The sequence below is a fragment of the Chrysoperla carnea genome, chromosome X (genome assembly GCF_905475395.1).
Source record: "Chrysoperla carnea chromosome X, inChrCarn1.1, whole genome shotgun sequence".
Taxonomy (NCBI): Eukaryota; Metazoa; Arthropoda; class Insecta; order Neuroptera; family Chrysopidae; genus Chrysoperla; species Chrysoperla carnea.
In genome coordinates, this window is record NC_058342.1 from 24,547,339 (window position 1) to 24,570,567 (window position 23,229).

The 23,229-nt window shown below is 29.3% G+C and overlaps 1 protein-coding gene across 1 annotated transcript in view; it reads left to right on the forward strand.

Annotated features, from left to right (window-relative positions):
• Positions 1-3,761: 3,761 nt before the first annotated feature.
• Positions 3,762-23,229, forward strand: part of LOC123302465 (histone-lysine N-methyltransferase, H3 lysine-79 specific) — an 81,711-nt gene continuing 62,243 nt past the window's right edge. The window contains exons 1-2 of the mRNA XM_044885377.1: positions 3,762-3,952; positions 20,181-20,221. Of these exons, the coding sequence (XP_044741312.1) occupies positions 3,857-3,952; positions 20,181-20,221 (137 nt within the window). The 5' untranslated portion in view covers positions 3,762-3,856. The remainder of the gene's footprint in view (positions 3,953-20,180; positions 20,222-23,229) is intronic.

The window sequence follows — 23,229 nt, forward strand, 5'->3', positions numbered from 1 at the left end:
ATTTTCTTTTCATTTTCATCCATTACAAGTAAATTCTGCATATTGTACGAATTTCGTTGACCCACAATGGTGGAAATTGATTTTTTAGGGTTTGTATAATTTTGAAATATCACGTACAGTGGACCCCCGGTAATCTGACAAATGTTTTGCAGGACAGTGTCGTACTTTCGAATTTGTCGGATTACAGAGCACTGCCTAAGACCCTTATAGTCCAGAATTTTTTACAAGAGTGCCTTGTAATCCGACAAATCACAAATCTAATGGTATGTTTCTGTATGTTATACTCTGAAGTACAAAACATACTTCACTGTAATTGCTTCTCAGAATATCAGAGCACAAGGAGTCAGAACTCAAACGGGAGAATTGATAAAATTTTTCAACGTAATGATCGCTAGTGTTACTTTTGCAGCGAAGTGCATTGCACGAAATAAATACGAATGAAATAATACATAAATGTGTCATATTTTTAAAAACAAATTCGCTCCACTATTCCAGTGCAAAAGGAACACTACTGACATCTTATTTGTGACAGCTATTTGTTTACATAGAGATCAGTCTCCATGTCTAGTCTCCATGGGCTGCAGGTTTAGAAACCCCCCCCCAGCTGTATACGTTTTAATTCTAAGATCAAGCATAAAATTTGACAGACATTTCAGAACGGTTAGAAATTTGACAGGCTGTTGTTAACGGGTATTTCTCCTCCTGGAGACCTGGAAAACTTTTAATTGCAAGGCAAACTTAGGTTAGGTTATATTGGCTGTCTACGAAGGACACACTTAGGCTATAGAGCCCCTTGTGATACCATATATGTGTTTTACCACCTTTCCGCTGATAATTTCATTTATCAGCTCCTCAATTTTAGAAGCTGAGTGCATCTCCTTCATGCATATACCATGCACTACACCAGCCCATCACAATTATTATTTAAATTAATTTTGTTGTGACGGCGGGTATCGAACCCGCTACCGCAAGCATACCGCGGGCGGAATTGGTTACGCCTTAACCAACCGAGCTAATAGGGCGACGGCAAGCTTAAAAATTAAGGAAAACTTTAATAAAGAATACTAAAATATAAAATATTCATAATATTTTGCTGCGCAATTAACAATATTCCATTAAAATGTTATAATGGATTCCAAAAAGGGCCTTTTTAACCAGTGGAAGGGAAAAAATTATACAAACCCTAATTTTTTTCAATAGCCAAATTATTTTTGCTAAGTGAATCTTTGATTTTTCTGATTATTGGCGATGATTATTGGCCATGGGTCAAAAAATCTTAAATTGTGTAAGGACCATGGGTCGCTATGTTTTTTAATGAAAGATCTCAAACTATGTGATGAAAATTTGTTTATATATATTATGAATTTATTTTATATACGAACAAAAAAATTGCAAATAAAAGTTGTAAAAATTTTTCAAAAAATAAATTGTATTATTTAACCTTTTTCCTTCGTTTTTCTAAAGAAGATTATCCAAAATGTCTACCAATTCGAAGAAAATCAGAAAATTTTCTTGATGTGTACGAAGTAGATTGATGAAAGATTCGATTTCTTGACTAAAATGATCACAATGGAATTTTCTCGGTTAAAACTGAAAGCTGAGAATCTTGCAAACTCTTATCCTGAAGATTTAGAACTCGATTTAGTCAATGAATTGATACATCTTGACAATTTTGTGAATCAGTATGGGACGGCTTATGAAATTTTCATATATTCACGTTAAGATCTATCAAGCTGTACAGATATCGTTCGCTTTATCTTTTCATTTTGCATTTATCGTGACGAAGGGCAGACAGTTAAAAATAGGCTATAAAGTGATTTTATAAGCACCTGCACCAAATTTTTTATAGCATCGATATTTTTAAGGAGGTCACCCCATTTGGTGTGTTCACAAAATCGTTTTTTTTTCGTGGCACACGGATGACTTTGTAAAAAGAGCTGGAATTAAAGTAGAGCAATCCACTTTGAAAGATTTTCAAGGGGAAAAGGAAGAAATTCTCTCTGGACTAATCGCAGATTGATGGTAACTCGAGATTTTTATAGTTTTAACCGTACTTGAAACTTTAAAGGTAGTTTTCTCAAAATTGTGTTTTTCAAACTTTCCTTCATCATAGCTCGAGAACGAATCAACTGATTCACTTGAAATTTATAAGAGACTTAGCATATGTATAGCACGGAATGATTTAGAACCATCCAAAAGTTCCAATCAATCTGCCAAAAATCCAATTTTCAATGTTTTCGTCTGATTCATTCAGAGTCATTCCATGCATTTAGACCTCTACATTAAAATGATATTCTTTTTTTTTCTTTCAGTTAAGCCAATAAGTCGAAATCGTGGAGGAAGTTAGTGTCCTTTTTTTCGAGGTGAGGGTCTTTAGAGTGATACAACTTCCGTTCTAATGAAGAATTTTATTTAAAATTTATTTTATATAATCTTGAAATATTAATAGGTAAATGATAATAACCTCAAAGTTCTATCGCTTTTCATTCGTAAAAAATACATTTCCGAAATTCTCAAAATCGGTCGACCCCCTTAAGTGCTACAAACTTTACAAAGTGTCCCAAAAATGTAAACACTGATAAAGTTTTATCGAGATGCTCCATCGCGACTCACAATTATCAGTTTTAGGAAGAAGCTGTCCAGATTCATTATCATAGACCGGTCCCACTAGAGAAAGAGAAGTCATCGAAAGGCTTCAACAATCTTTAAGAAAATCTGTTCTCCAAGTGGCTTTTTTCTGTAGGGTCATGTCAAGAACTACTTTTATAGCACAAGACCAGCTACAATCAATGAGTTGAAATCAGCCATTGACAACAAATATGCCCTGTAAATAACATTGGTAACCATTACGAAATGGGAATTTCATCGTTCAACAGTATCTACTGTTTCTGGACTGAAAATGGACAACCAACACACATGTGCACAAATGTGCACATTTATTTTGAATTTTTACGTATCATATATAGGGTTGCCACCTCAAAGTTCCGGGAAGTCGAGAGATAGTGAAATTAATCTAATTAAATGGCCGAATTATATCCAGTTTTTCCATAATTAAAAATTTAAATAAAATCTCATTATTTATTCAATTTAGAAGAATTTAGGTTGATATCGAGAAATAAGAGAAACTCCCTAAAACTCCCAGCTATAATTATAGCCCTGAAAGAAGTGTATACATTTTTTGGACCACTTTGTACATATAGTACAGAGTATAATGGCTGTATTAAAATCTAGTAAGTAAACTTTCATTTTTTTTTAAATCTCAAAAATTTCCGTTGAAAACAATTGAAACAAGCAGTTGAAATTGAAATACATCAAATTCTGTTACGAAACAAATAATAGTAAAACGAATTACAATACATTAAATAGAATTAAATCTTTAATTTAGAAAATTAAATACGTTTACAATTTCAAATTTAAATATAAAACACGCGTAATGGATGCCATCTGCAGCACATAACACGAACTAAAGAGTACTAACCATTCGTAAAAGTTCGTTATTCGTTACAGACCGAACAAACAAAACCCAACACACTAAAATGATAGGGAAGCGTATATTTAAAGTATAGTAAATGTAATAGTAGTCACCAGATCGGCCATGTTTCAGTGAGAGACGGATTGAGTAACCTTTTTTTTAAAACACTAAGTAACTCATTTTTTTAGTTTTGTTTGTGGGTACAATTTGGGAATACAAAAAAAAAATCACAATTTTTTTTTTGCGCGGAAAACACACACACACAAACGAGCAAAAATGTTGGTGATAACAGTGTCCATAAATCAGTTGTTTTAAAGTGGGTGAAAAATTCAAAATAAAAATATCTGAAAGAAGTGGTGTATGTTTTTATGTTAATGAGAGTGTATGAAGTTAAAAATTAACATGGAATTAAGGTTGCATTCACCAGCAGGGGCTGATCCAGTGGTTTATCACTGGCCATTAACATCAGGACGAGGATCTGTAAGTAATCAAAAATCCAAAAATCTTTTTTTATTTTAAAATTCAGTGTTTTGAATCAAAAATCTTAGAGAACGGATTATAACGGTGCAATTGAATTAAAAAAAAATACAACATATAGAAAACAATAAGCCAAAACGTTGCCATATTTCTAATTATTTTAATCTCTTATCACAAAAAATTGCATTTCGATAATTTCAAGTTCAGTGCAATTTTTTTAGTCGCGATTTTTGTATTGATTTTACGGGGAATTATAATACAGCTGATTTTTTTTCCCCTAAGATCTTTGACCCGATGTAAACTAAAGCTCTCTCTCACGTGGAAAGCTTCGCGACAGATTGCCTGGAAATTATATACCTTATGAAAAATAAAAAGAGAAAGTTTTTGTTTAGTTCTAAGAACCGATCCCCGCCGACTGTGTACAATTTCTTAATATTAGTTTTAGTTTGAATATATTTGTGTTTTGATGTAATCATATTTTTTTCTCGTTTGTGTACATCAAATGACCTCCGTGCATTATATAATAAAAATTGCAATAATGCTTTTGTATCGTATTATATGTAATAATCCAGTTTTAAGAAAAAACAGCTGATTAATGTAAATGTGTGTAGAATTTTTGCAATTGAAATGAATTGCATTTCACCTTGAAATGATTAAAAAGTGTTATTTAATTTATTATTTTTTTTTTTTTTCAAAATGCAATTTATATAATCAAAAGTAATTTAAACTATTTTAATGCAAGAAAAACGTTTTTTTCTTTTAAAATTTTCTTTATTCTTTTAAATAGAATTATTACTTTATTCAAGAAATTATTTTTCCCTCCTAAACGAAATTTTGCTATTTAGCGAACGATTCTCGATTTCGTTAGGTTATTATTATCAAAATTCGACGAAAACTAGAAAGCTTTACTCATGAAATTTGAAATTTTGCTATTTAGAGAACGATTCTCGATTTCGTTAGGTTATCATTATCAAAATTCGACGAAAACTAAAAAGCTTTACTGATGAAATTTGAAATTTTGCTATTTAGAGAACGATTCTCGATTTCGTTAGGTTATTATTATCAAAATTCGACGAAAACTAAAAAGCTTTACTCATGAAATTTGAAATATTGCTATTTAGAGAACGATTCTCGATTTCGTTAGGTTATTATTATCAAAATTCGACGAAAACTAAAAAGCTTTACTCATGAAATTTGATATTTTTCTTGAAAAACGTGATTTTGCTTTTTAGAAATTCAATTCTGATTTGTCCAGGCTTAATTTTTTTTAACCGCTGATTCTTGTAAATTATTTCTTCGAGATTTGGTGAAAAATGAAATATTTTTTCCAAACTAAACGTAGTTTCGTTATGGGGAAATAGAACCTCGATTTGGTTAGGTTTAAAACTTTTTTTGTACTTTGGGGTTGTAAAATTCGTCGTTACTTGACGAAAACTGGAGTTGTTTATAAAATTGACCGGGGGTTTTGCTCTTTTAATAATAGAAAGATTTGTTCAAGACTTCAAGGATTTTTTATATAAAAAAAACTAGCGATTTTAATAAAATTTAACGAAATTCGATGAAAATTTCGATTAATACATTTTTCCTCCTAAATGCGGATCTTTATATGGAAATATTTAGTATCCTGGTTTATAAACGGAAATGGACTAATTAGGTGATTTTATGAACACCTATACCAAAATTTTTTTCGTAGCATCAATATTTTTAAGCGTCACAAACTTGGGACTAAACTTAATATACTATGTATATTTCATATACATGGTATAATGACTTATTACTTAATCTTTGCGAAAATGTGACATAATAACGTAAAATTTATAATAAAAGCACGTTAGTCACCATATTCGGCCTGGCGAAGAAAAAGAATTTATTTTAGTTTTTTAAATCTGAATCGGTTGATCTTGATTAACTTTTTTTGAATTTACCTTGACCTAGGTTAAGTTTTGAAGTGTAATTTTAATTATAATTTAAGAATCCCACCATAATATAAAATAAGCGCGCCAAAATATTACAGTACCATCTCATCTACTTCAATAGACCGATACGTCCAATAATCCGGCACCCTAAAGTGACGATATTTATTATGAATTTTTCTATACTATCAATTAAACTGAAAGGAAGCTAGCACACAATTCTAGCAGACAAATTTATTCTTCTCTCAAGAATATACGAAACTCCCTGTACATCATTAAAAATTTGAAAAACTCAAATATAATTGAAAATAATAATTTGTATAAAGTTTATACTAAAATAATAATAAATTTAAAAAAGATTCAAGTCTCTAAAGTGGTGAAAATCTCATTCATAGGGACTCTAAGGAAAACTGAAGCTAGCAGACAATTTTAAAAATTCGTGTAAAGTCATTTATAATCCTTGTACCCTAACAATTTTCATTAAAATGGATTAATTATTTACTAAAAAAGAATTACTGAACGTTTAAACTTTTTTTACCGACCAGAACCCTTCTTGTAGGGACTTTAGGTATGGAATATAGGGATGCATGAAAATTCCTTAGAAGGTACCACTCAGAGGTCTTGTACCCTAACAATTTTCATTAAAATGAATTAATTATTTACTAAAAAAGATTTACTGAGCGTTTAAACTTTTTTTTAACGACCACAACCCCAACAGTAATATTTTTTTCCATTCATGATAAACTTTTTCATGAAATCACTCTATATATTGCCTTAATGTTCGATCATCGTTAAGTTCTTTCGAAATAATAAAAAGAAAATTTTGATGTGGTTAGAGTAAGCAGGATCAATGTATTTTTTACTTAAAATACCAACTCGTATATATTTATAATTTTTGAAGGCCATGTTGATAATGAAAACATTTGGTTTTTTAGTGTGAGTTTAAATTTAAAAAATGATAATTTTAAAAATATTGCACGTATTTTACGTACAGTAATGGCCAAACAGTGAGTGAAATGCAATATGTAGTACAGGCAATAGAGTTAAATATTCATCTTGAGCTGAAAAATTGCGTTAACAAGATGAAAATTGGTTGTCTCAACCTCATATCGAGATCAAATATGGTGAATGGAGTCACGAATGTGATACATCTACCATATGGGGTTGAGTGCTGTAGTTAACACAACCACATGAGTTGTTTGTATGAAAGTAATATACTGTCTAACAAGTTTCAAATATTGTTGTTTTGAAATGTAACATAGTTTTAAACAATCACTTTTTAGTTGGTTCTACCACTTATAAATATTATAACAAAATAGTAATGTGATTGACACAACCGCATGAGTAGGTTTATTAGGTTTATTTAAAAATAATAGCTTTCTACGAATCGGACTTGAACTAACAATCCATGGATTACTATTGATTTTAATGTCTTAAGTCCACCACTGTACCAACTAGGCTACCTATGGTTGTTAAATATGTGTAAAAATATGTTATATATTATAAAAAAGATCAAATTATTTCAAACTCTCTGTAAATTAGTAACAACAATATTCATGTAGTTGACACAACCAGACATTGGCTAGACATGACAGGTATGAGCTCGTAGTAACCAAATCCTATATTTAAAGCAAACGCAAAGAAATTTTCTTTTAATTCGTTCGCTTTATTTACACGATTTATATATTCCAACTAAGTACAATTTTATTTTCCATTAATAAAAGCCATGTCTTTAAACTAAAAACAATCTCTTTCATAGAAATAATGATTTTGTTTATTTAACTTCAGTGATTTTGTATCAATGAATTCATATTTTAAATTCAATCCCATTCTATTGCAAATATTAAGATGTACTTGTTCCGGTCATTGGGAAATTGTTTGAAAGTTATTTACTTTATTTCAATATGAAACGGCCAACTTCGGGATGAGGTCATTATTTTAAATTTTTTTTTCAGCTCATCTACAACCTTTTTGAGCTCAAAATCTGTAATGTCTGTGCTACAACGAATAGTGAATACTATTTATTTTTCAATGTATATTTTAATAAATGTGCATATAATTACATCAATAATTGTATAAATACTAACTACTGAGTATTGAGTACTGACTATGGTGACGAACAAGGCCATACATTTATATTAATTTACAATACGTTAATTGCATTTAGAAAATATGTATGTATTAATATATATGAAAATGAAATATGGATACCAACAGAGTCCGAAAAATTCTATTTGAAAGCTTTGCTAAGACAGAAATCGGTCTCTATTCAAGGGTTGCCTGATCATTTTCATTGAATAGTGATATAAGCCTGTCTTCTGGTAGTCTCATTTAGGCTCAATGTTGGTCCTAAGAAAGAAATAAAAAATATACTGAACGGAAGCTAGCAGACAAATTTATTCTCCTCTCAAGAATATACGAAACTCCCTGTACATCATTAAAAATTTGAAAAACTCAAAAATAATTGAAAATGATAATTTGTATAAAGTTTATACTAAAATAATAATAAATTTTAAAAAGGTTCAAGGCTCTAAAGTGGTGAAAATCTCATTCATAGGGACTCTAACTAAGGAAAACTGAAGTTAGCAGACAATTTTAAAAATGCGTGTAAAGTCATTTATAAGCATTGTACTCTAACAATTTTCATTAAAATGGATTAATGATTTACTAAAAATGAATTCCTGAACGTTTAAACTTTTTTTAACGACCACAATCCTTTTTGTAAGGACTTTAAGTATGGAATATAGGGATGCATGAAAATTCCTTAGAAGGTACCACTCAGAGGCCTTGTACCCTAACAATTTTCATTAAAATGGATTAATTATTTACTAAAAACGAATTACTGAACGTTTAAACTTTTTTTAACAACCAGAACCCTTTTTGTAGGGACTTTAAGTATGGAATATCGAGATACATTAAGATGAGGGTGGAAAAATCAACTTACAGATTTTTTTCCTCGTGATTTTGATTTTATTTGATTAATTATATACCAAAGAAGTTTTCTGAGCATATAAAGACTTCAAATGGGTGGAAAAATATTTTTCGGAACTCTTTAAGTTAAAACTGAAGCTAGCAGACAATTTTAAAAATTCGTTTAAAGGCATTTGTAGTCCTTGTACCCAAACAATTCTCATTAAAATAGATTAATTATTTACTAAAAAAGAATTACTGAAAGTTTAAACTTTTTTTAACGACCAGTTAGAAAAAGCGATAGATTTGCATTTTTACCAAAATTGTTTATCTGCATTGATTGACTTCAGTCCAGATATGGATCCAAGAAGACATAAAGAATTCTGCGTATGTGGAGATTATAAACTATAAACAAAATATATAAGGTAACTAGCTGTGAACTACCCGCTTTGCTGGGCAACATCCCCACTTGCACCCTCCCTCCAAATTTCCTTGCGTGGGATAACAGTTTTGTAATGTACACGTCATCCTCTTTTATTTGATACCCCACTTAGGTATATTTGTAAATATTCGATAATTCCTTCCCACTTTCTCGCTACACCTTTCTACCCTCCGAAGGTTAAAAGTAGATAAAAACAATATATCTTTGAAGCTGGTTGTATATCGTGTCAATATTTGAGCTTAATCGATGCACAACTTTTTTAGTTTTTGAAGCATATCCCTTTCAACCCCTATTTCAACCCCTTACTCTACTATAATATGGATGTATTATACAAAAAAACCTTCCTCTTGAATCACTCTATCTATTAAAAAAACCGCATCAAAATCCGTTGCGTAGTTTCAAAGATTTAAGCATACAAAGGGACATAGGGACAGAGAAAGCGACTTTGTTTTATACTATGTAGTGATAATTCACAAGAGGAAAAAGAGAATGAAAATTTGAGTGAAAAATGCTCGAATACGGACTTTTACAGTAGCCAAACCATTTATTAAAATATAAATAGTATGGACTCTAAAATGCATTTATCATTTTATTTTGCAGTACATAACACACATATTATATGAACAATGACCTTGGATGCTTTTATATTCAACAGAATATTGTGTGTAAAATAAAAATACAATGCACTAAATATTGTGTCGGATTTTTTTAAATGTACACTTTTTGTTTAATTTCATTTCATAGTCATGAAAATATTATGTAACTTTTAACAAAACTATCATGATTTGCACCTCTATATCTTAATTGTTTCATACAGATAGATGTTTGTATCGATTTTACTTGCCTGCCCTAGAAAGGGAATGATATCGGATTTGCATATGAATCCATAGTCGAGTTACTTAAGGATGTATGAGCATGGTAGTGGGGGCACAAATTTTAAAATAGATATTTTCAATTTTGATGATAAATTTATATTATTACTTGACGATATAAGACGAAAAGTAAGAATAAAATTTTTCGATATCTGGCTTAATTTTCAAAATATCGAAAATTGAAAATTTTGTTTAATTATTTAGCTTTCGATATTTCGAAAACCAAGACACATATCGAAAAATTTTATTCTTATTTTTCGTCTACATTCATGAAGTTATAACAAAATTCATCATCAAAGTTGAAAATAAAATAAAAATAATTTCAACCCTTAATCTACCCTGCTCTTACATCCCTTATATGGACGGTGACACTTAGTTTTTTCTTTTCTAATTCATTGCTAATATGTTTACTTTCTATTAAAAAGTTTTTTTTAAATTTGTTTTCATTCATTCCAAATGAAAATTATCAAAAACTTCCAAAATATGTCGTTTTTTGAGATTCCTCCATAAGAGCCAATGTATTTTATATCGATTTTTAATGACTTTTTTCTTAAAAATTTGCACGGTTACCTAAGCTGAAATTTTAACCACATATTCTTTGAGTAAAAGACTACCTACAAACAAATTTTGAGCCTTTAAATCAAACATTGTTGTCATGCTCATACATCCTTAAAAGAATTATTACCTGTACATTTTAGGATTATTACCTGTACATTTAGGCTGCGCGGTACTAAACGCAACTACAACCGCCTTCCCGATGGCCTAAGCTCTATCCTAAAGAGCAAGAAGAACAACATATCATAAAATCAGCAATAATAAAATTCTTTCTCGAAAACGTTGCGATACTATTATTTGTGTTATTTCGTATAGTGATGATACCCATATTACGTCATCAAATTGGATGCCCGCGTTATTGACAGTTTAAAAAAGGTTTAAAATATAATTTAAGTTTTTGGCAAGAAAGAGTGTGTATTTTTCCGAAATAAATTTTTTTGTGGCTTTTTATTAGCAAAATCAACATTTTGAAGTACTTTTTCAAAAATAGTAGAATACCCTATTATCCTTGAATATAGAAGTCACGTGAGTCCTTGATATTAAATTTAAATATAGATTAATTGCTAGCAACCACGTAGTTAAAAACAAGTTTTTTTATTTTTAAATTGCAAGTAAAGATGCACTAAATACATTCCCAATTCCCTTAGGTGGATTAATGAACTTGTATCATAAATCGGTCAAGGTCAACCGTAACTTTGCATTTTTAATTAAAAATACTTTTTATTACAAAACGTAAATAATTATTTTTATTTACAACTTGTAATTAAATATAAAATACTCTTACCACGTGTGAGTAACAGGTTCAAAGTTTTGTTCCCGCGCAAAAAAATTATTATGGGTTTCCCATTTAATAAGTAGCTTGTGATGATGATGATTTTGGAGCAAAATTTGATTGTGGTTATGTAATATCGATTAAGTATATATTATTATTATTACTATAATTGTACTAGCTGACCCGTGCGGAATTCCTGCCCTGTACCCGTGTACTTACAGCCATGTAAAGGATGTACGAGCAGACTAGACTTAGAGTTGAAATTATTTTTATCTTATTTTTAACTTTGATGATGAATTTTGTCATAACTTCCAAGCAACCCAGAATTTAAAAAAAAATTCCAACTTTGATAGCGAATAGGTATAATGAAACTGAGACTAATTCTTTTTTAGTAAATAATTAATCTATTTTAATGATAATTGTTAGGGTACAACGACTATAAATGCCTTTACACGAATTTTTAAAATTGTCTGCTAGCTTCAGTTTTAACTTAAAGAGTCCCGAAAAATATTTTTCCACCCATTTGAAGTCTTTATATGCTTAGAAAACTTCTTTAGTATATAATTAATCAATTAAAATCAAAATCACGAGAAAAAAAATCATTAAGTTGATTTTTCCACTCTCATCTTAATGTATCCCGATATTCCATATTTAAAGTCTCTACAAAAAGGGTTCTGGTCGTTAAAAAAAGTTTAAACGTTCAGTAATTCTTTTTTAGTAAATAATTAATCCATTTTAATGAAAATTGTTAGGGTACAATGCTTATAAATGACTTTACACGAATTTTTAAAATTGTCTGCTAGCTTCAGTCCCTTTGAATGAGATTTTCACCACTTAAGAGACTTGAACCTTTTTAAAATTTGTTATTATTTTAGTATAAACTTTATACAAATTATTATTTTCAATTATATTTGAGTTTTTCAAATTTTTAATGATGTACAGGGAGTTTCGTAGATTCTTGAGAGGAGAATAAATTTGTCTGCTAGTTTCCGTTCAGTTCTTTAATAAATTCCCTATTTCTCCTAGACTTCCTAGGTGGATGAACGAATTACAATTATAAATTATATATATATCGGTCAAGGTCAACAAATATGATATTTTTTTCTGCATTTTAATTAAAAACTTTAATATGAATGAGAATAATTATTATAATTATTATTATTTATTTACAAGACTCTTTAATTAATTAATCATTTATTAAATAATTAATGTAAATTGATTTGTTTCTTCTTATTGAACTGTTATTTAAGTATAAAGGTGGGGGACAGGTTATATCGTGTGCTTGAGTCGTGGGTTTTCTCCATTGCAGTTACCAACAACGTATAGGGTTTTCCTTTGTTCGATTCTGGAAAATTTTAAATACTTAGGAAAGCTACTTGTAAATTATTGTTATTTTTTAATATATCTTAAAAGTCAATAACTGCACATTATGAAAGCAGTGTTATGAGGGGCGGGGGGGGGGGGTAGATTGCAGTTAGAAGAGGGAAATTCAAAAAAGTGACGTTCAGTAAATCTTTTATAGTAAATAATTAATCCATTTTAATGAAAATTGTTAGGGTACAAGGCCTGTGAGTGGTACCTTCTAAGGAATTTTCATGCATCCCTATATTCCATACTTAAAGTCCCTATAAAAAGGGTTCTAAAATCATGAACAAAATCAATTCTCACCACTCTAGTTGCTGATGTCAAATCCATCGTGGTGGCGATTCAGCAATCATAATGCTAATTTTTGCTTTCTCGATCCTGACCACGCGGGGGTCCGACAAAACCTTCGAAGCCCGTCACTGCCGGGCGTTCATGTAGAGACTAGATTCATACCCGCCCGCTTCACTGGACTTAAAAGTAAAAACCACCGCTTTATAGTCTCCACCCTCTATAGATATACACAGTTTTCAATTTAGTTAAATGTAAAATAGTCATAATTCATTGAGTATATCAGAATAGTTGGCCATGATTTGTTTGACATTTGCTATTTTAAATTTTTACAGAATTCTTTAAATTATGGTTCAAAATGATGATCATAGATCTTCCCCATCTATAATCATCATTTTGAACCATCTGTAAAAATTTTAAAAACGGTAAATGTCAAATTAAATTTAACTTTTTATTTTTTATATATTTTTTAATATATCTTTATAAATTATAGTTCGTGTGTTATTCTGATATACCCACTATAGTCCTGTACAGTTTCATTAAAAAGCATTCGCCAGTTTTAGCGTGAAAGCGTAACAAAGAAAAAAACAAACATGCTTACTTTCACATTTATAATATATCGAGATTATCGAAGACCAAAACGTTATGACCTGTCAATTAATCTCAAGTTCGTACACAATTTGTGACTTCGATATTAAAAACAAAATTCAGTGTAATTATAGAGTGGATAGTTCTAGAACCTCACGTAACGTTTATATAAGTATTTTATAAAAAAAACATGCATTGAAATGTCTGCAATGCTTGTTATTAAAAAATACTGTGGTTAATATTAAACAGCTGTTAGGGCTTACACCATATTCACATAAATGAATACAAAAGAATTAAAAGACCCTTTTTGTATTGTCAAAAAAAAAAAAATATTACCTGTTGTAGAATAATAAATTTGTACTACAAAACAAAATATTTGCTTTTTACAATTGGCTACTACTTTTCTCTCATATTATTTATTTTACGAGCCACAAAAAATAATAATAATACGATTTTTTAAGAAATTTATATGGTATGTTGATTTCCTTGAAATGCTTTCCTTAAAAAAAATGTACGCAAAAAAATTCAACAATTTTAAGAAATTTTTTTTCTTGTTAAAAAAATGATAGAATTTAGGATTAAACAAGTGAAAATAAACAAATGACTGATTAATTGTTGAAATACCATCTCTAGACAGTCACACATATATAACTGATATTCCCATATGATACATACTATACAATTTGCGCTCTCACGGGTAAACAGTGATCTTTACGAAAAAATGTTTCAAACAAAAGTTGTTTATTTTTTGATAAGGAACATTTTTTACATTTAGACTTTTGTTCTATCTCTAACAGTTTACAAGATGGGTCCTACGGACCCAAGACCCAATCGACCTATGTTGCTCATTTACGAACTCGATCTCACTTTTTACATCCTCAGGACGCTATAGAAATTTAAATTTCTTGAATATTGGGTAATATTAAATTATTTTTTTATTATAAATTTTGTGAAAAAACCTGCTGATATGAGCTCTGGAATCAGGGCACCTTGGTCCCCAGGTACACCGAGGGTTATTTTAAACATAAAGTAAACCCTCGAGTAATTATTTTGGATGCGTTTTACAACAATTTAGAGATGACATTGGGGGTGGAAGGTTACAGCCAGGTCTTCTTGAAACTTTTTAACATTATAGTCATGATCAGCGACCCCAACAACCCTCAATTAACAAAATTTGATCAATTTTGTTAATTGTATATCAAGTAATACATTTTTGCACTTACGAAAATGCATCCTGGCGATGTCAAACAAATTTTCATGAATTGTATAGCATCAGAATAGGTCACAAATTTTGTAATAAAGCGTCTTGATCGGTTTTGCTCGAAATAAAATCGGCATCAGATACCACGGAGATCAATTCTGTCGCGATATTCGTTCTTAGTGACCCCAACCATCGAGTACGAGTTTCGAACGCCAGAATTAATCTCCGAGAATTAATCTCGTAGTTTTTGGGGTCGCTGAGCACGAATATCGCAACAGAATTGATCTCCGAGGTAACTGGTGCCTGATTCTATCGCGATATTGCGTGTTCAGCGACTCCAAAATCTCTCTGCTAACGAGTTTGGACCGATTATAAAACGAATTTCCCGAACACTATGAGACGACGAGGATATCTTTCACCCTGGAAACCAGGTACTTAGGAGATCAATTCTGAAGCGATATTCATGTTCAGCGACCCCAAAACCCCCCGAATAACAAGTTTGGAATCATTTTCATCACAATTAACCGAATTGTGAATTTAGTATATTTACGGTTTATTTAAAATGCATATTATTTATGCAAATTGCATATTTTTAATTTCTTTTTTTACAAAATTTCCTGACGCTCTTACGAATCGAATGCCGAAAACCGCATTTAAATCCGATTTACTGTTCAAATTTTTCGAACTTTGCCCGTTTTTAGTGTTTGCTTCGTTTCTGTGACTATACCATGTGTGTTTGTACCATCTAGGCATGTACATATCTGTAGTATGACAGAATACATCCGTTTAGTAATGCATCTAAGCGAGAGGTATTATATACATGTATTGAACATTAGTTGGAAGACGCTTGGAGACTGGGAGTTTTTTAGTCAATTAATAATATTTGTATGCAACAAAACTCTCACTCTGCATGCATACAACAGAAGATCTGTCGTATCGTATCTGTAATCTTACAACACATGTATACATATAATACCTCTCGCTTAGATGCATTACTAAACGGATGTATTCTGTCATACTACAGACATATGTATATGCCTAGATGGTACAAACACACATGGTATATACAAAATGATAAAATATATTTTTAGAACTGATTACCAAGAAAATCTATATAATTAGATGAATAATAGAAAAATTTCTAAATAATACATGTATAAATATCTAAGAAAAAAGAATGACGTAACATGATAAATTTACCACGAATTGCAATTACAATTCAATAGAAAATCACAGCATTTAAACACTGATGTACGCTGATGTAAATTATAATGTATTTTCTATTAAAAATTTTTGTAATTTATATGATTTGTGTTTTAAGGTAGTTTAACAGTATCGAGACGGGAAACAATTTTGCCAAATTAGTAAAATCATTTTTTAATTGTCTTTACAATTAATAATACGCAAAAGAATTTATAATTACTTAAAATAATACAATTTAATATTTTAGTCATAAAATGTAATACATATTAACAATAATTAAAAATCATCATTTTTATAAACTCAGTTGACTAAAATTTACTGAATAGAAGCTAGCAGACAAATTTATTTTCCTCTCAAGAATATACGAAACTCCCTGTACATCATTAAAAATTTGAAAAACTCAAATATAATTGAAAATAATCATTTGTATAAAGTTTATACTAAAATAATGATAAATTTTAAAAAGGTTCAAGTCTCTTAAGTGGTGAAAATCTCATTCATAGGGACTCTAACTATGGAAAACTGAAGCTAGCAGACAATTTTAAAAATTAGTGTAAAGTCATTTATAAGCCTTGTATCCTAACAATTTTCATTAAAATGGATTAATTATTTACTAAAAAAGAATTCCTGAACGTTTAAACTTTTTTTAACGACCAGAACCCTTTTTGTAGGGAGTTTAAATATGGAATATCCGGATTCATTAAGATGAGGGTGGAAAAATCAACTTAATGATTTTTTTCCTCGTGATTTTGATTTTATTTGATTAATTATATGCTAAAGAAGTTTTCTGACCATATAAAGGGGTGGAATTCAAATATTTTCCGGGACTCTTTTAAGTTAAAACTGAAGCTAGCAGACAATTTGAAAAATTCGTTTAAAGGCATTTATAGTCCTTGTACCCTAACAATTCTCATTAAAATAGATTAATTATTTACTAAAAAAGAATTACTGAAAGTTTAAACTTTTTTTAACGACCCGAACCAGTACTAAAATTTATTTGTCAAATTCAAAAGCTGTGGTTTAAATTTATAAACTTTGCCCTTTTAAACTTAAAATTGCCCTTTTTTATGCCATGTATATATGGGAATATAGTATATTAAGTTTAGTCCCAAGTTTTTAACGGTTAAAAAAATTGATGCTACGAAAAAAATTTTGGTATAGGTGTTCATAGAATCATCTAATTAGTCCATTTTCGGTTGTCCGTCCATTAGACTAGCAAATTACTCATAACAGCCTCCTTTATTGCCAAAATTTTTCACTGGAAGCGCTGGCATCGATTTTATTGTTCCTACCATGACTACGCACCCAACGAATACGCACATAATAAAAATTTTAGCCTTTAAATAAAACATAACATGTTGTCATGCTATTACATCCTTAGCTAAGGAAACTATGATCTTTTGAATATATTTTTAACAAGTAGGGAGTGAACTGCGACCCTTGATAACTACTATACTACCTTAATAATTTTAAATAGTGATGTGTTTATTTTGTTAAAAGATATTGGCTGAGTCATGATGATGCTTAACTGATTCTGAACTATGTGCTTGCTGTATAAATACCTGTATTACATATTACATATGTTTAAGAATGAATTTATTCGATTCAAGGTCGTATTCGTGCAATGTAAATCTAATAATATGTGTGTTTAATTTTACTTTGTATGCATTCAAAGTACCTACTAATCTTGTTAGCATTATTTATTGGCTGCTCAATTATTATTATTACAAGAAAATCTGGATAATTTACGAAATATTTATGATATTTGGGAGATAGTTACTGATTCACAGGGTTCGAAAATATCCGATATTTATTATAAATATCAAAATATCGGATATTTTTGATATATATCCGATATATATCAAAATTTTGATATTTAAAAAAAACTAAAAATGTTTTAAAGGTTTTATTTACTTAGGCACTTCAAATCAGACAAATGAAACCAAAACATAAAATATTCTTCTAGATCAGGCAAAATCAATTAAAAATCATAAAATTTTTATAAATAAAAATCAACTTTAAAAGAAAAAACAATTTTATAAATTCTTATCAGTCAATGGTCATAGCTACACTTAGGTAAAAAAACAAAAAACATTACAAATAATAGCTCTAGAGTATAATCAGTCTTTTAATTATCAAATCAGTCATCAGTCATTCGTAATAAACTGTTAATTATCAAATAAATAAAAAAAAATGTCGTTTCTTAATTGTGCGTGGTTCGACTGCAAGGAAGATAAAGCTAGATCATCTTCCGATTATGAATCTTACTTAAACTTACTCTTTAGTAACGAACTTTTTCTGACACGACACGATTTGAGCTTAGTATTAGTAGGTTTTAACTCTACTCCAATGCCATCAAAATTTGGGAAGTAGAAATATGGTAACAAACGCCAAAAATTACTAAATAATATTAAATTTTTTTAAATCATTTTTGTATTGATATATATCATAAAAATTCACGTGATATATATCGGATATATATCATGATATATATCCATTGATATATATCCTCGAACCCTGACTGTAATTAGTAAAATTTTGTTTCTATATATGAAAAATTATCTCTTAGCGTTGAATGACCCATACAATCTACCCACGTCCAAGTATTAGGTACAGTATGTATTATAGTATGATTAGACATCATACTTTTGAAATACCGGGTAATATATTTGAATAGATTGATATTAGACATACGTTTATGTTACCCATAATGTTCAGAACTAAGTTGCATACCGTTTGCATTTATTATGAAATATTCATTTGATATATTATTGAGGTCGTGCCACTTTAAATAATCATTGTACTAACTGCATTGAGCATAGTTACATTCTTGTTAGTCACTACTTGAAGGAGGAAGAGAGAACGTAAGATAATACTTCACTCTATCTATTATTTACTAGCTGAAAATTATCCGCGGCTTCATATACGAGACTATTATATTAAATAACACAGATGTGCAAAAAGTAAATTTTTTTTTCAACTGCATGGAATATTTTTTTTTAAACTCAATTTTTATTAAGCTACACTGACAAAAAAAATTAAAATAATGACAATCTCATCCCGAAGTTATTAAAAATCCCTTCAAACAATTTCTTAACGATTGGAACAAGTACAACTATTATATTTACAATAGAATGGGATTGAATTTAAAATATGAATTCATTGATACAAAATCACTGAAGTTAAATAAACAAAATCATTACTTTTATAAAAGAGATTGATTTTAGGTTAAAGTCATGCATTTTATTGATGGAAAATAAAATTGTACTTAGTTGAAATATATAATCGTGTTAATAAAACGAACGAATTAAAAGAAAATTTCTTTGCGTTTGCTTTAAATATAGGATTTGGTTACTACGAGCTCATACCTGTCATGTCTAGCCAATGTCTGGTTGTGTCAACTACATGAATATTGTTGTTACTAATATACAGAGAGTTTGAAATAATTTGATCATTTTTATAATATATAACATATTTTTACACATATATAACAACCATAGGTAGCCTAGTTGGTACAGTAGTGGACTTAAGACACTAAAATCAATAGTAATCCATGGGTTGTTAGTTCAAGTCCGATTCGTAGAAATCTAATTTTTTTAAAAATAAACCTAATAAACCTACTCATGCGGTTGTGTCAATCACATTACTATTTTGTTATAATATTTATAAGTGGTAGAACCAACTAAAGAGAGATTGTTTAAAACTATGTTGCATTTCAAAACAACAATATTTGAAATATTTCTTTGCGTTTGCTTTAAATATAGGATTTGGTTTATTAAGAACCATGTCTAGTCTATATGTGATTGTGTCAACTTCATCAAGATTGTTTTTACTAACTTACAGTAAGTTATTGATCATTTTTAACTTACAGAGAGTTATTGATCAAATAAACTTATTGATCATTTTTATAATATATAGCATATTTGTTTAAATATACACAACCATCAGTAGCGCAGTCGGTACGGCAGTGGACTTAAGATACTAAAGTCAATTTATATTTATATTTCAAAATATATTTTAAATTTAACCCTTAAACGAGAGAAAAAACTTTTCCAAAAATTTTATTTTATAATATTAGTAATATTTTCCAAAATTTTAATATTTAATTTATTTTTGTTTCAGGATAAACATGATGGAGCATTGGAAATTGTCGAAACTATACGGTAATTATTTTCGGAAAGTTATTTAATTTCGGAAAAAATGTTCAAAATATAGCGAACAGCAAATTTATGCAAAAACTTAATCAATTCTTCAAACGAAATACGTATACCATATTCAAATCTTTCCGTCTTTGAAATCAAAAATTTCAGATATTTAGGCAACAAAAGCCTTTTGTGGAAAATTTAATTACTTTTTAGTAAAAATTGAATTTAGAGATCTGCGGAGTCGAACCTGGGTCTCTTGGATTCATACCAAACGTCTTACCAAAGTTTTATAATTGATATATTGATGTTAGAAATGATAATTAATGTTCCGAAATTTGGATTTATTTTGAAATGAGAGAAAAAGCTTAACTTGTACGCTTTATGACACAAACTACCTTAAGTTATTTCCCTAGTCTAAACACTAAACACATCTTTGTTTAGACTAGTACTGTTTTTTTTATAACAGTTTCACTTCCGATCTGATTAATCGCTAAAAGCAATATAAGTTGTATATAAATGTATATCTAATACTAATACTAGGAAATTATTTTAGAATCATTTGAATAGATTCATGGAATTTTCTAATTATTTTTAATTTTTAACGTTGAGTCATACAATAATTGTTAAATTTCATTTTAATTAATTTTATGAATTAAAACAAATGTTTATTCTTATCCAAACAAAATTTGAAGAATTGTTAGACTAAACTAATACATCCAATATTTATTGAAACTATGTTCTTGATTCAATATTTGATCGGATGTTCACACATAAATCAATAATATTGATTTTACTACATGTGAAAAAGGAATTATTCAAATATATAACTTTCTTGCGAAAATTGAAAATAATTTGCTAAAATTATTTATTTTAATGCCAAATATCGATAATTAAAATTGAATTCTTTATTGAACAAATCATTAGAATTTTTTTTTTTTTTTTTTTTTGATAAAAATGGAAAAATTTCTATATATTATAAATGCGAAAGTAAGCATGTTTGTTTGTTTGTTTGTTACGCTTCCACGCTAAAACTAGCGAATGGTTTTTAATGAAACTGTACAGCAATATAGCTTATACTCCAGAATAACACATGAGATATAATTTATTAAGATATATTAATAAAAAAAATTTTTTTTTTTAATTAATTTAATTTGACATTACCATAAATTACAGATTTCTGTAGAAGTAGTTATTTGACATTACCAAAAATTACAGATTTCAGTAAAAATAGTCAATAAAAAATATTTCACGGCCATCTTTTCTGATATACTCAATGAATAATTACGACTATTATACATTTAAAAAAAGTACAAAACCATACATATATTTTACCTGTGTAAAACAATCCTTACCATTATCTCGAGTGTTATAGAAAGGGGATAAGCAAGAGCAATCTTTATCAATCTTTACTCTTAAATCCAGCGAAGCTTGGAGGCGAAATTAACCCTTTCATGGGCAATTTGGAAAATAACTTTTTTTGAGTTTTGGTCCATATCTTGCGTTCTATTTATTAAATTTATCTTCAAACATAGGAAAAGTTATTCGTGTTCAAAGTCGAAAATTTTTTCGTGAGTTTCTTTTTGTAACATCTCCGAAAAAGTTGATATTATTTTGCTTACACTTTTACTCAGTGATGAGAGAAAGTCTCACTGTCAAGTCTTCTGAATGACTTGTGAGAAAATGTTTTCATCATGAAGAAAATTTATCATAGATTCTGTTTATGCAAAAAAAAAAACATTACCTTACGACGCTTTCCAAAAAGAAAACTGTAGTTTTTGACGTTTAAACGTCAAAAACAAGTCAAATTGACTAAAAAATTTTATCTTTTATGATTTTTTTAAAGCATTAAATACATTTACGTGATACAAATATTATTTTTATTCATAATTTAAATTTAATGAATATAAATTAGTTGCTAACTTGACTAGTCATGATAACGCGAGTGTAGACAGGTTAAAATCTTAAATGTTGAGAAATATAACATTGAATCAAACAATAGTATGTTTACGTTCAGACTTGATCGAATCAGTCAGCCGTCAGGAGAATATTATTATTGATTTTTATAAACACACAAAAAAACGGAGTTAGTTATATACATGGCGAGTAGGTACACCATACGATACTTGAACGGTGATGCATGGTAACAACACCGCGCGCCACCCAAACATACACAATGGAGATACATCTCTCACATGGAGTCACATCCATACATATAACAACATCGCTTCACTTATTTCACTCCGGTAACTGGTCACAATATACTTATAAATATTATCAAAGAATTTTAAGATCCTAGATCAATTGGGTTGTTGAATAAAAAATAAAAATTTTTAGCGTAGGAGCTGCGTTAGCTAAACGAATATTGCATTTTTAATTTTTGAAGAAATTTTTTTTCTCGAAAACTAAGCGTCTAGAAAAAAATTACAAATCAAAAATCATTTTTTTGCTTAAAACTTATCAAATAACATAAAAATATTTTTATTTTCAAAAAATTCAAAATTTTGTACATTGTGCACCGACCCCTCACCCCTTATTTTTATCTGTCTTGACCTTTCAAATACCAAACAACGATTTTCTGTTTTTTACATGCTAGAAAGATGGGCTTTTCACCAATCGTTTTGAAATAAAATCAAATTAACAGAAAAGTACGAACAATTTCATTTTCCACAACGCAATCTTCCGCGGGACAATCGCAAAAACGGGTTTTCCAATGTTCCCGGGGATTACTTTGTGGAAAATGGAATTCGAACTTTGTATTAATTTGACTTTATTTCGCTTTATTTAGAGTCGATTGGTGAAAATTCCATTTTTTTGGTATGTATTGTACAGAAAATTGTTACTGTCGGATGGTTTTTCGTTCGCTCTCTTAGCAATTAACAATCAAGCATTTAAAATGCACTTAGACCTAAAATTTTTACGTTATGTGATTCTTTCATAGACTTTTTGAGGGATGAAAATCGTAAAAATCGCGTTTTTTCAAATTTTACGAATTTTTTACTCGAAAACTGGAGTGTTTAAAATTTTCG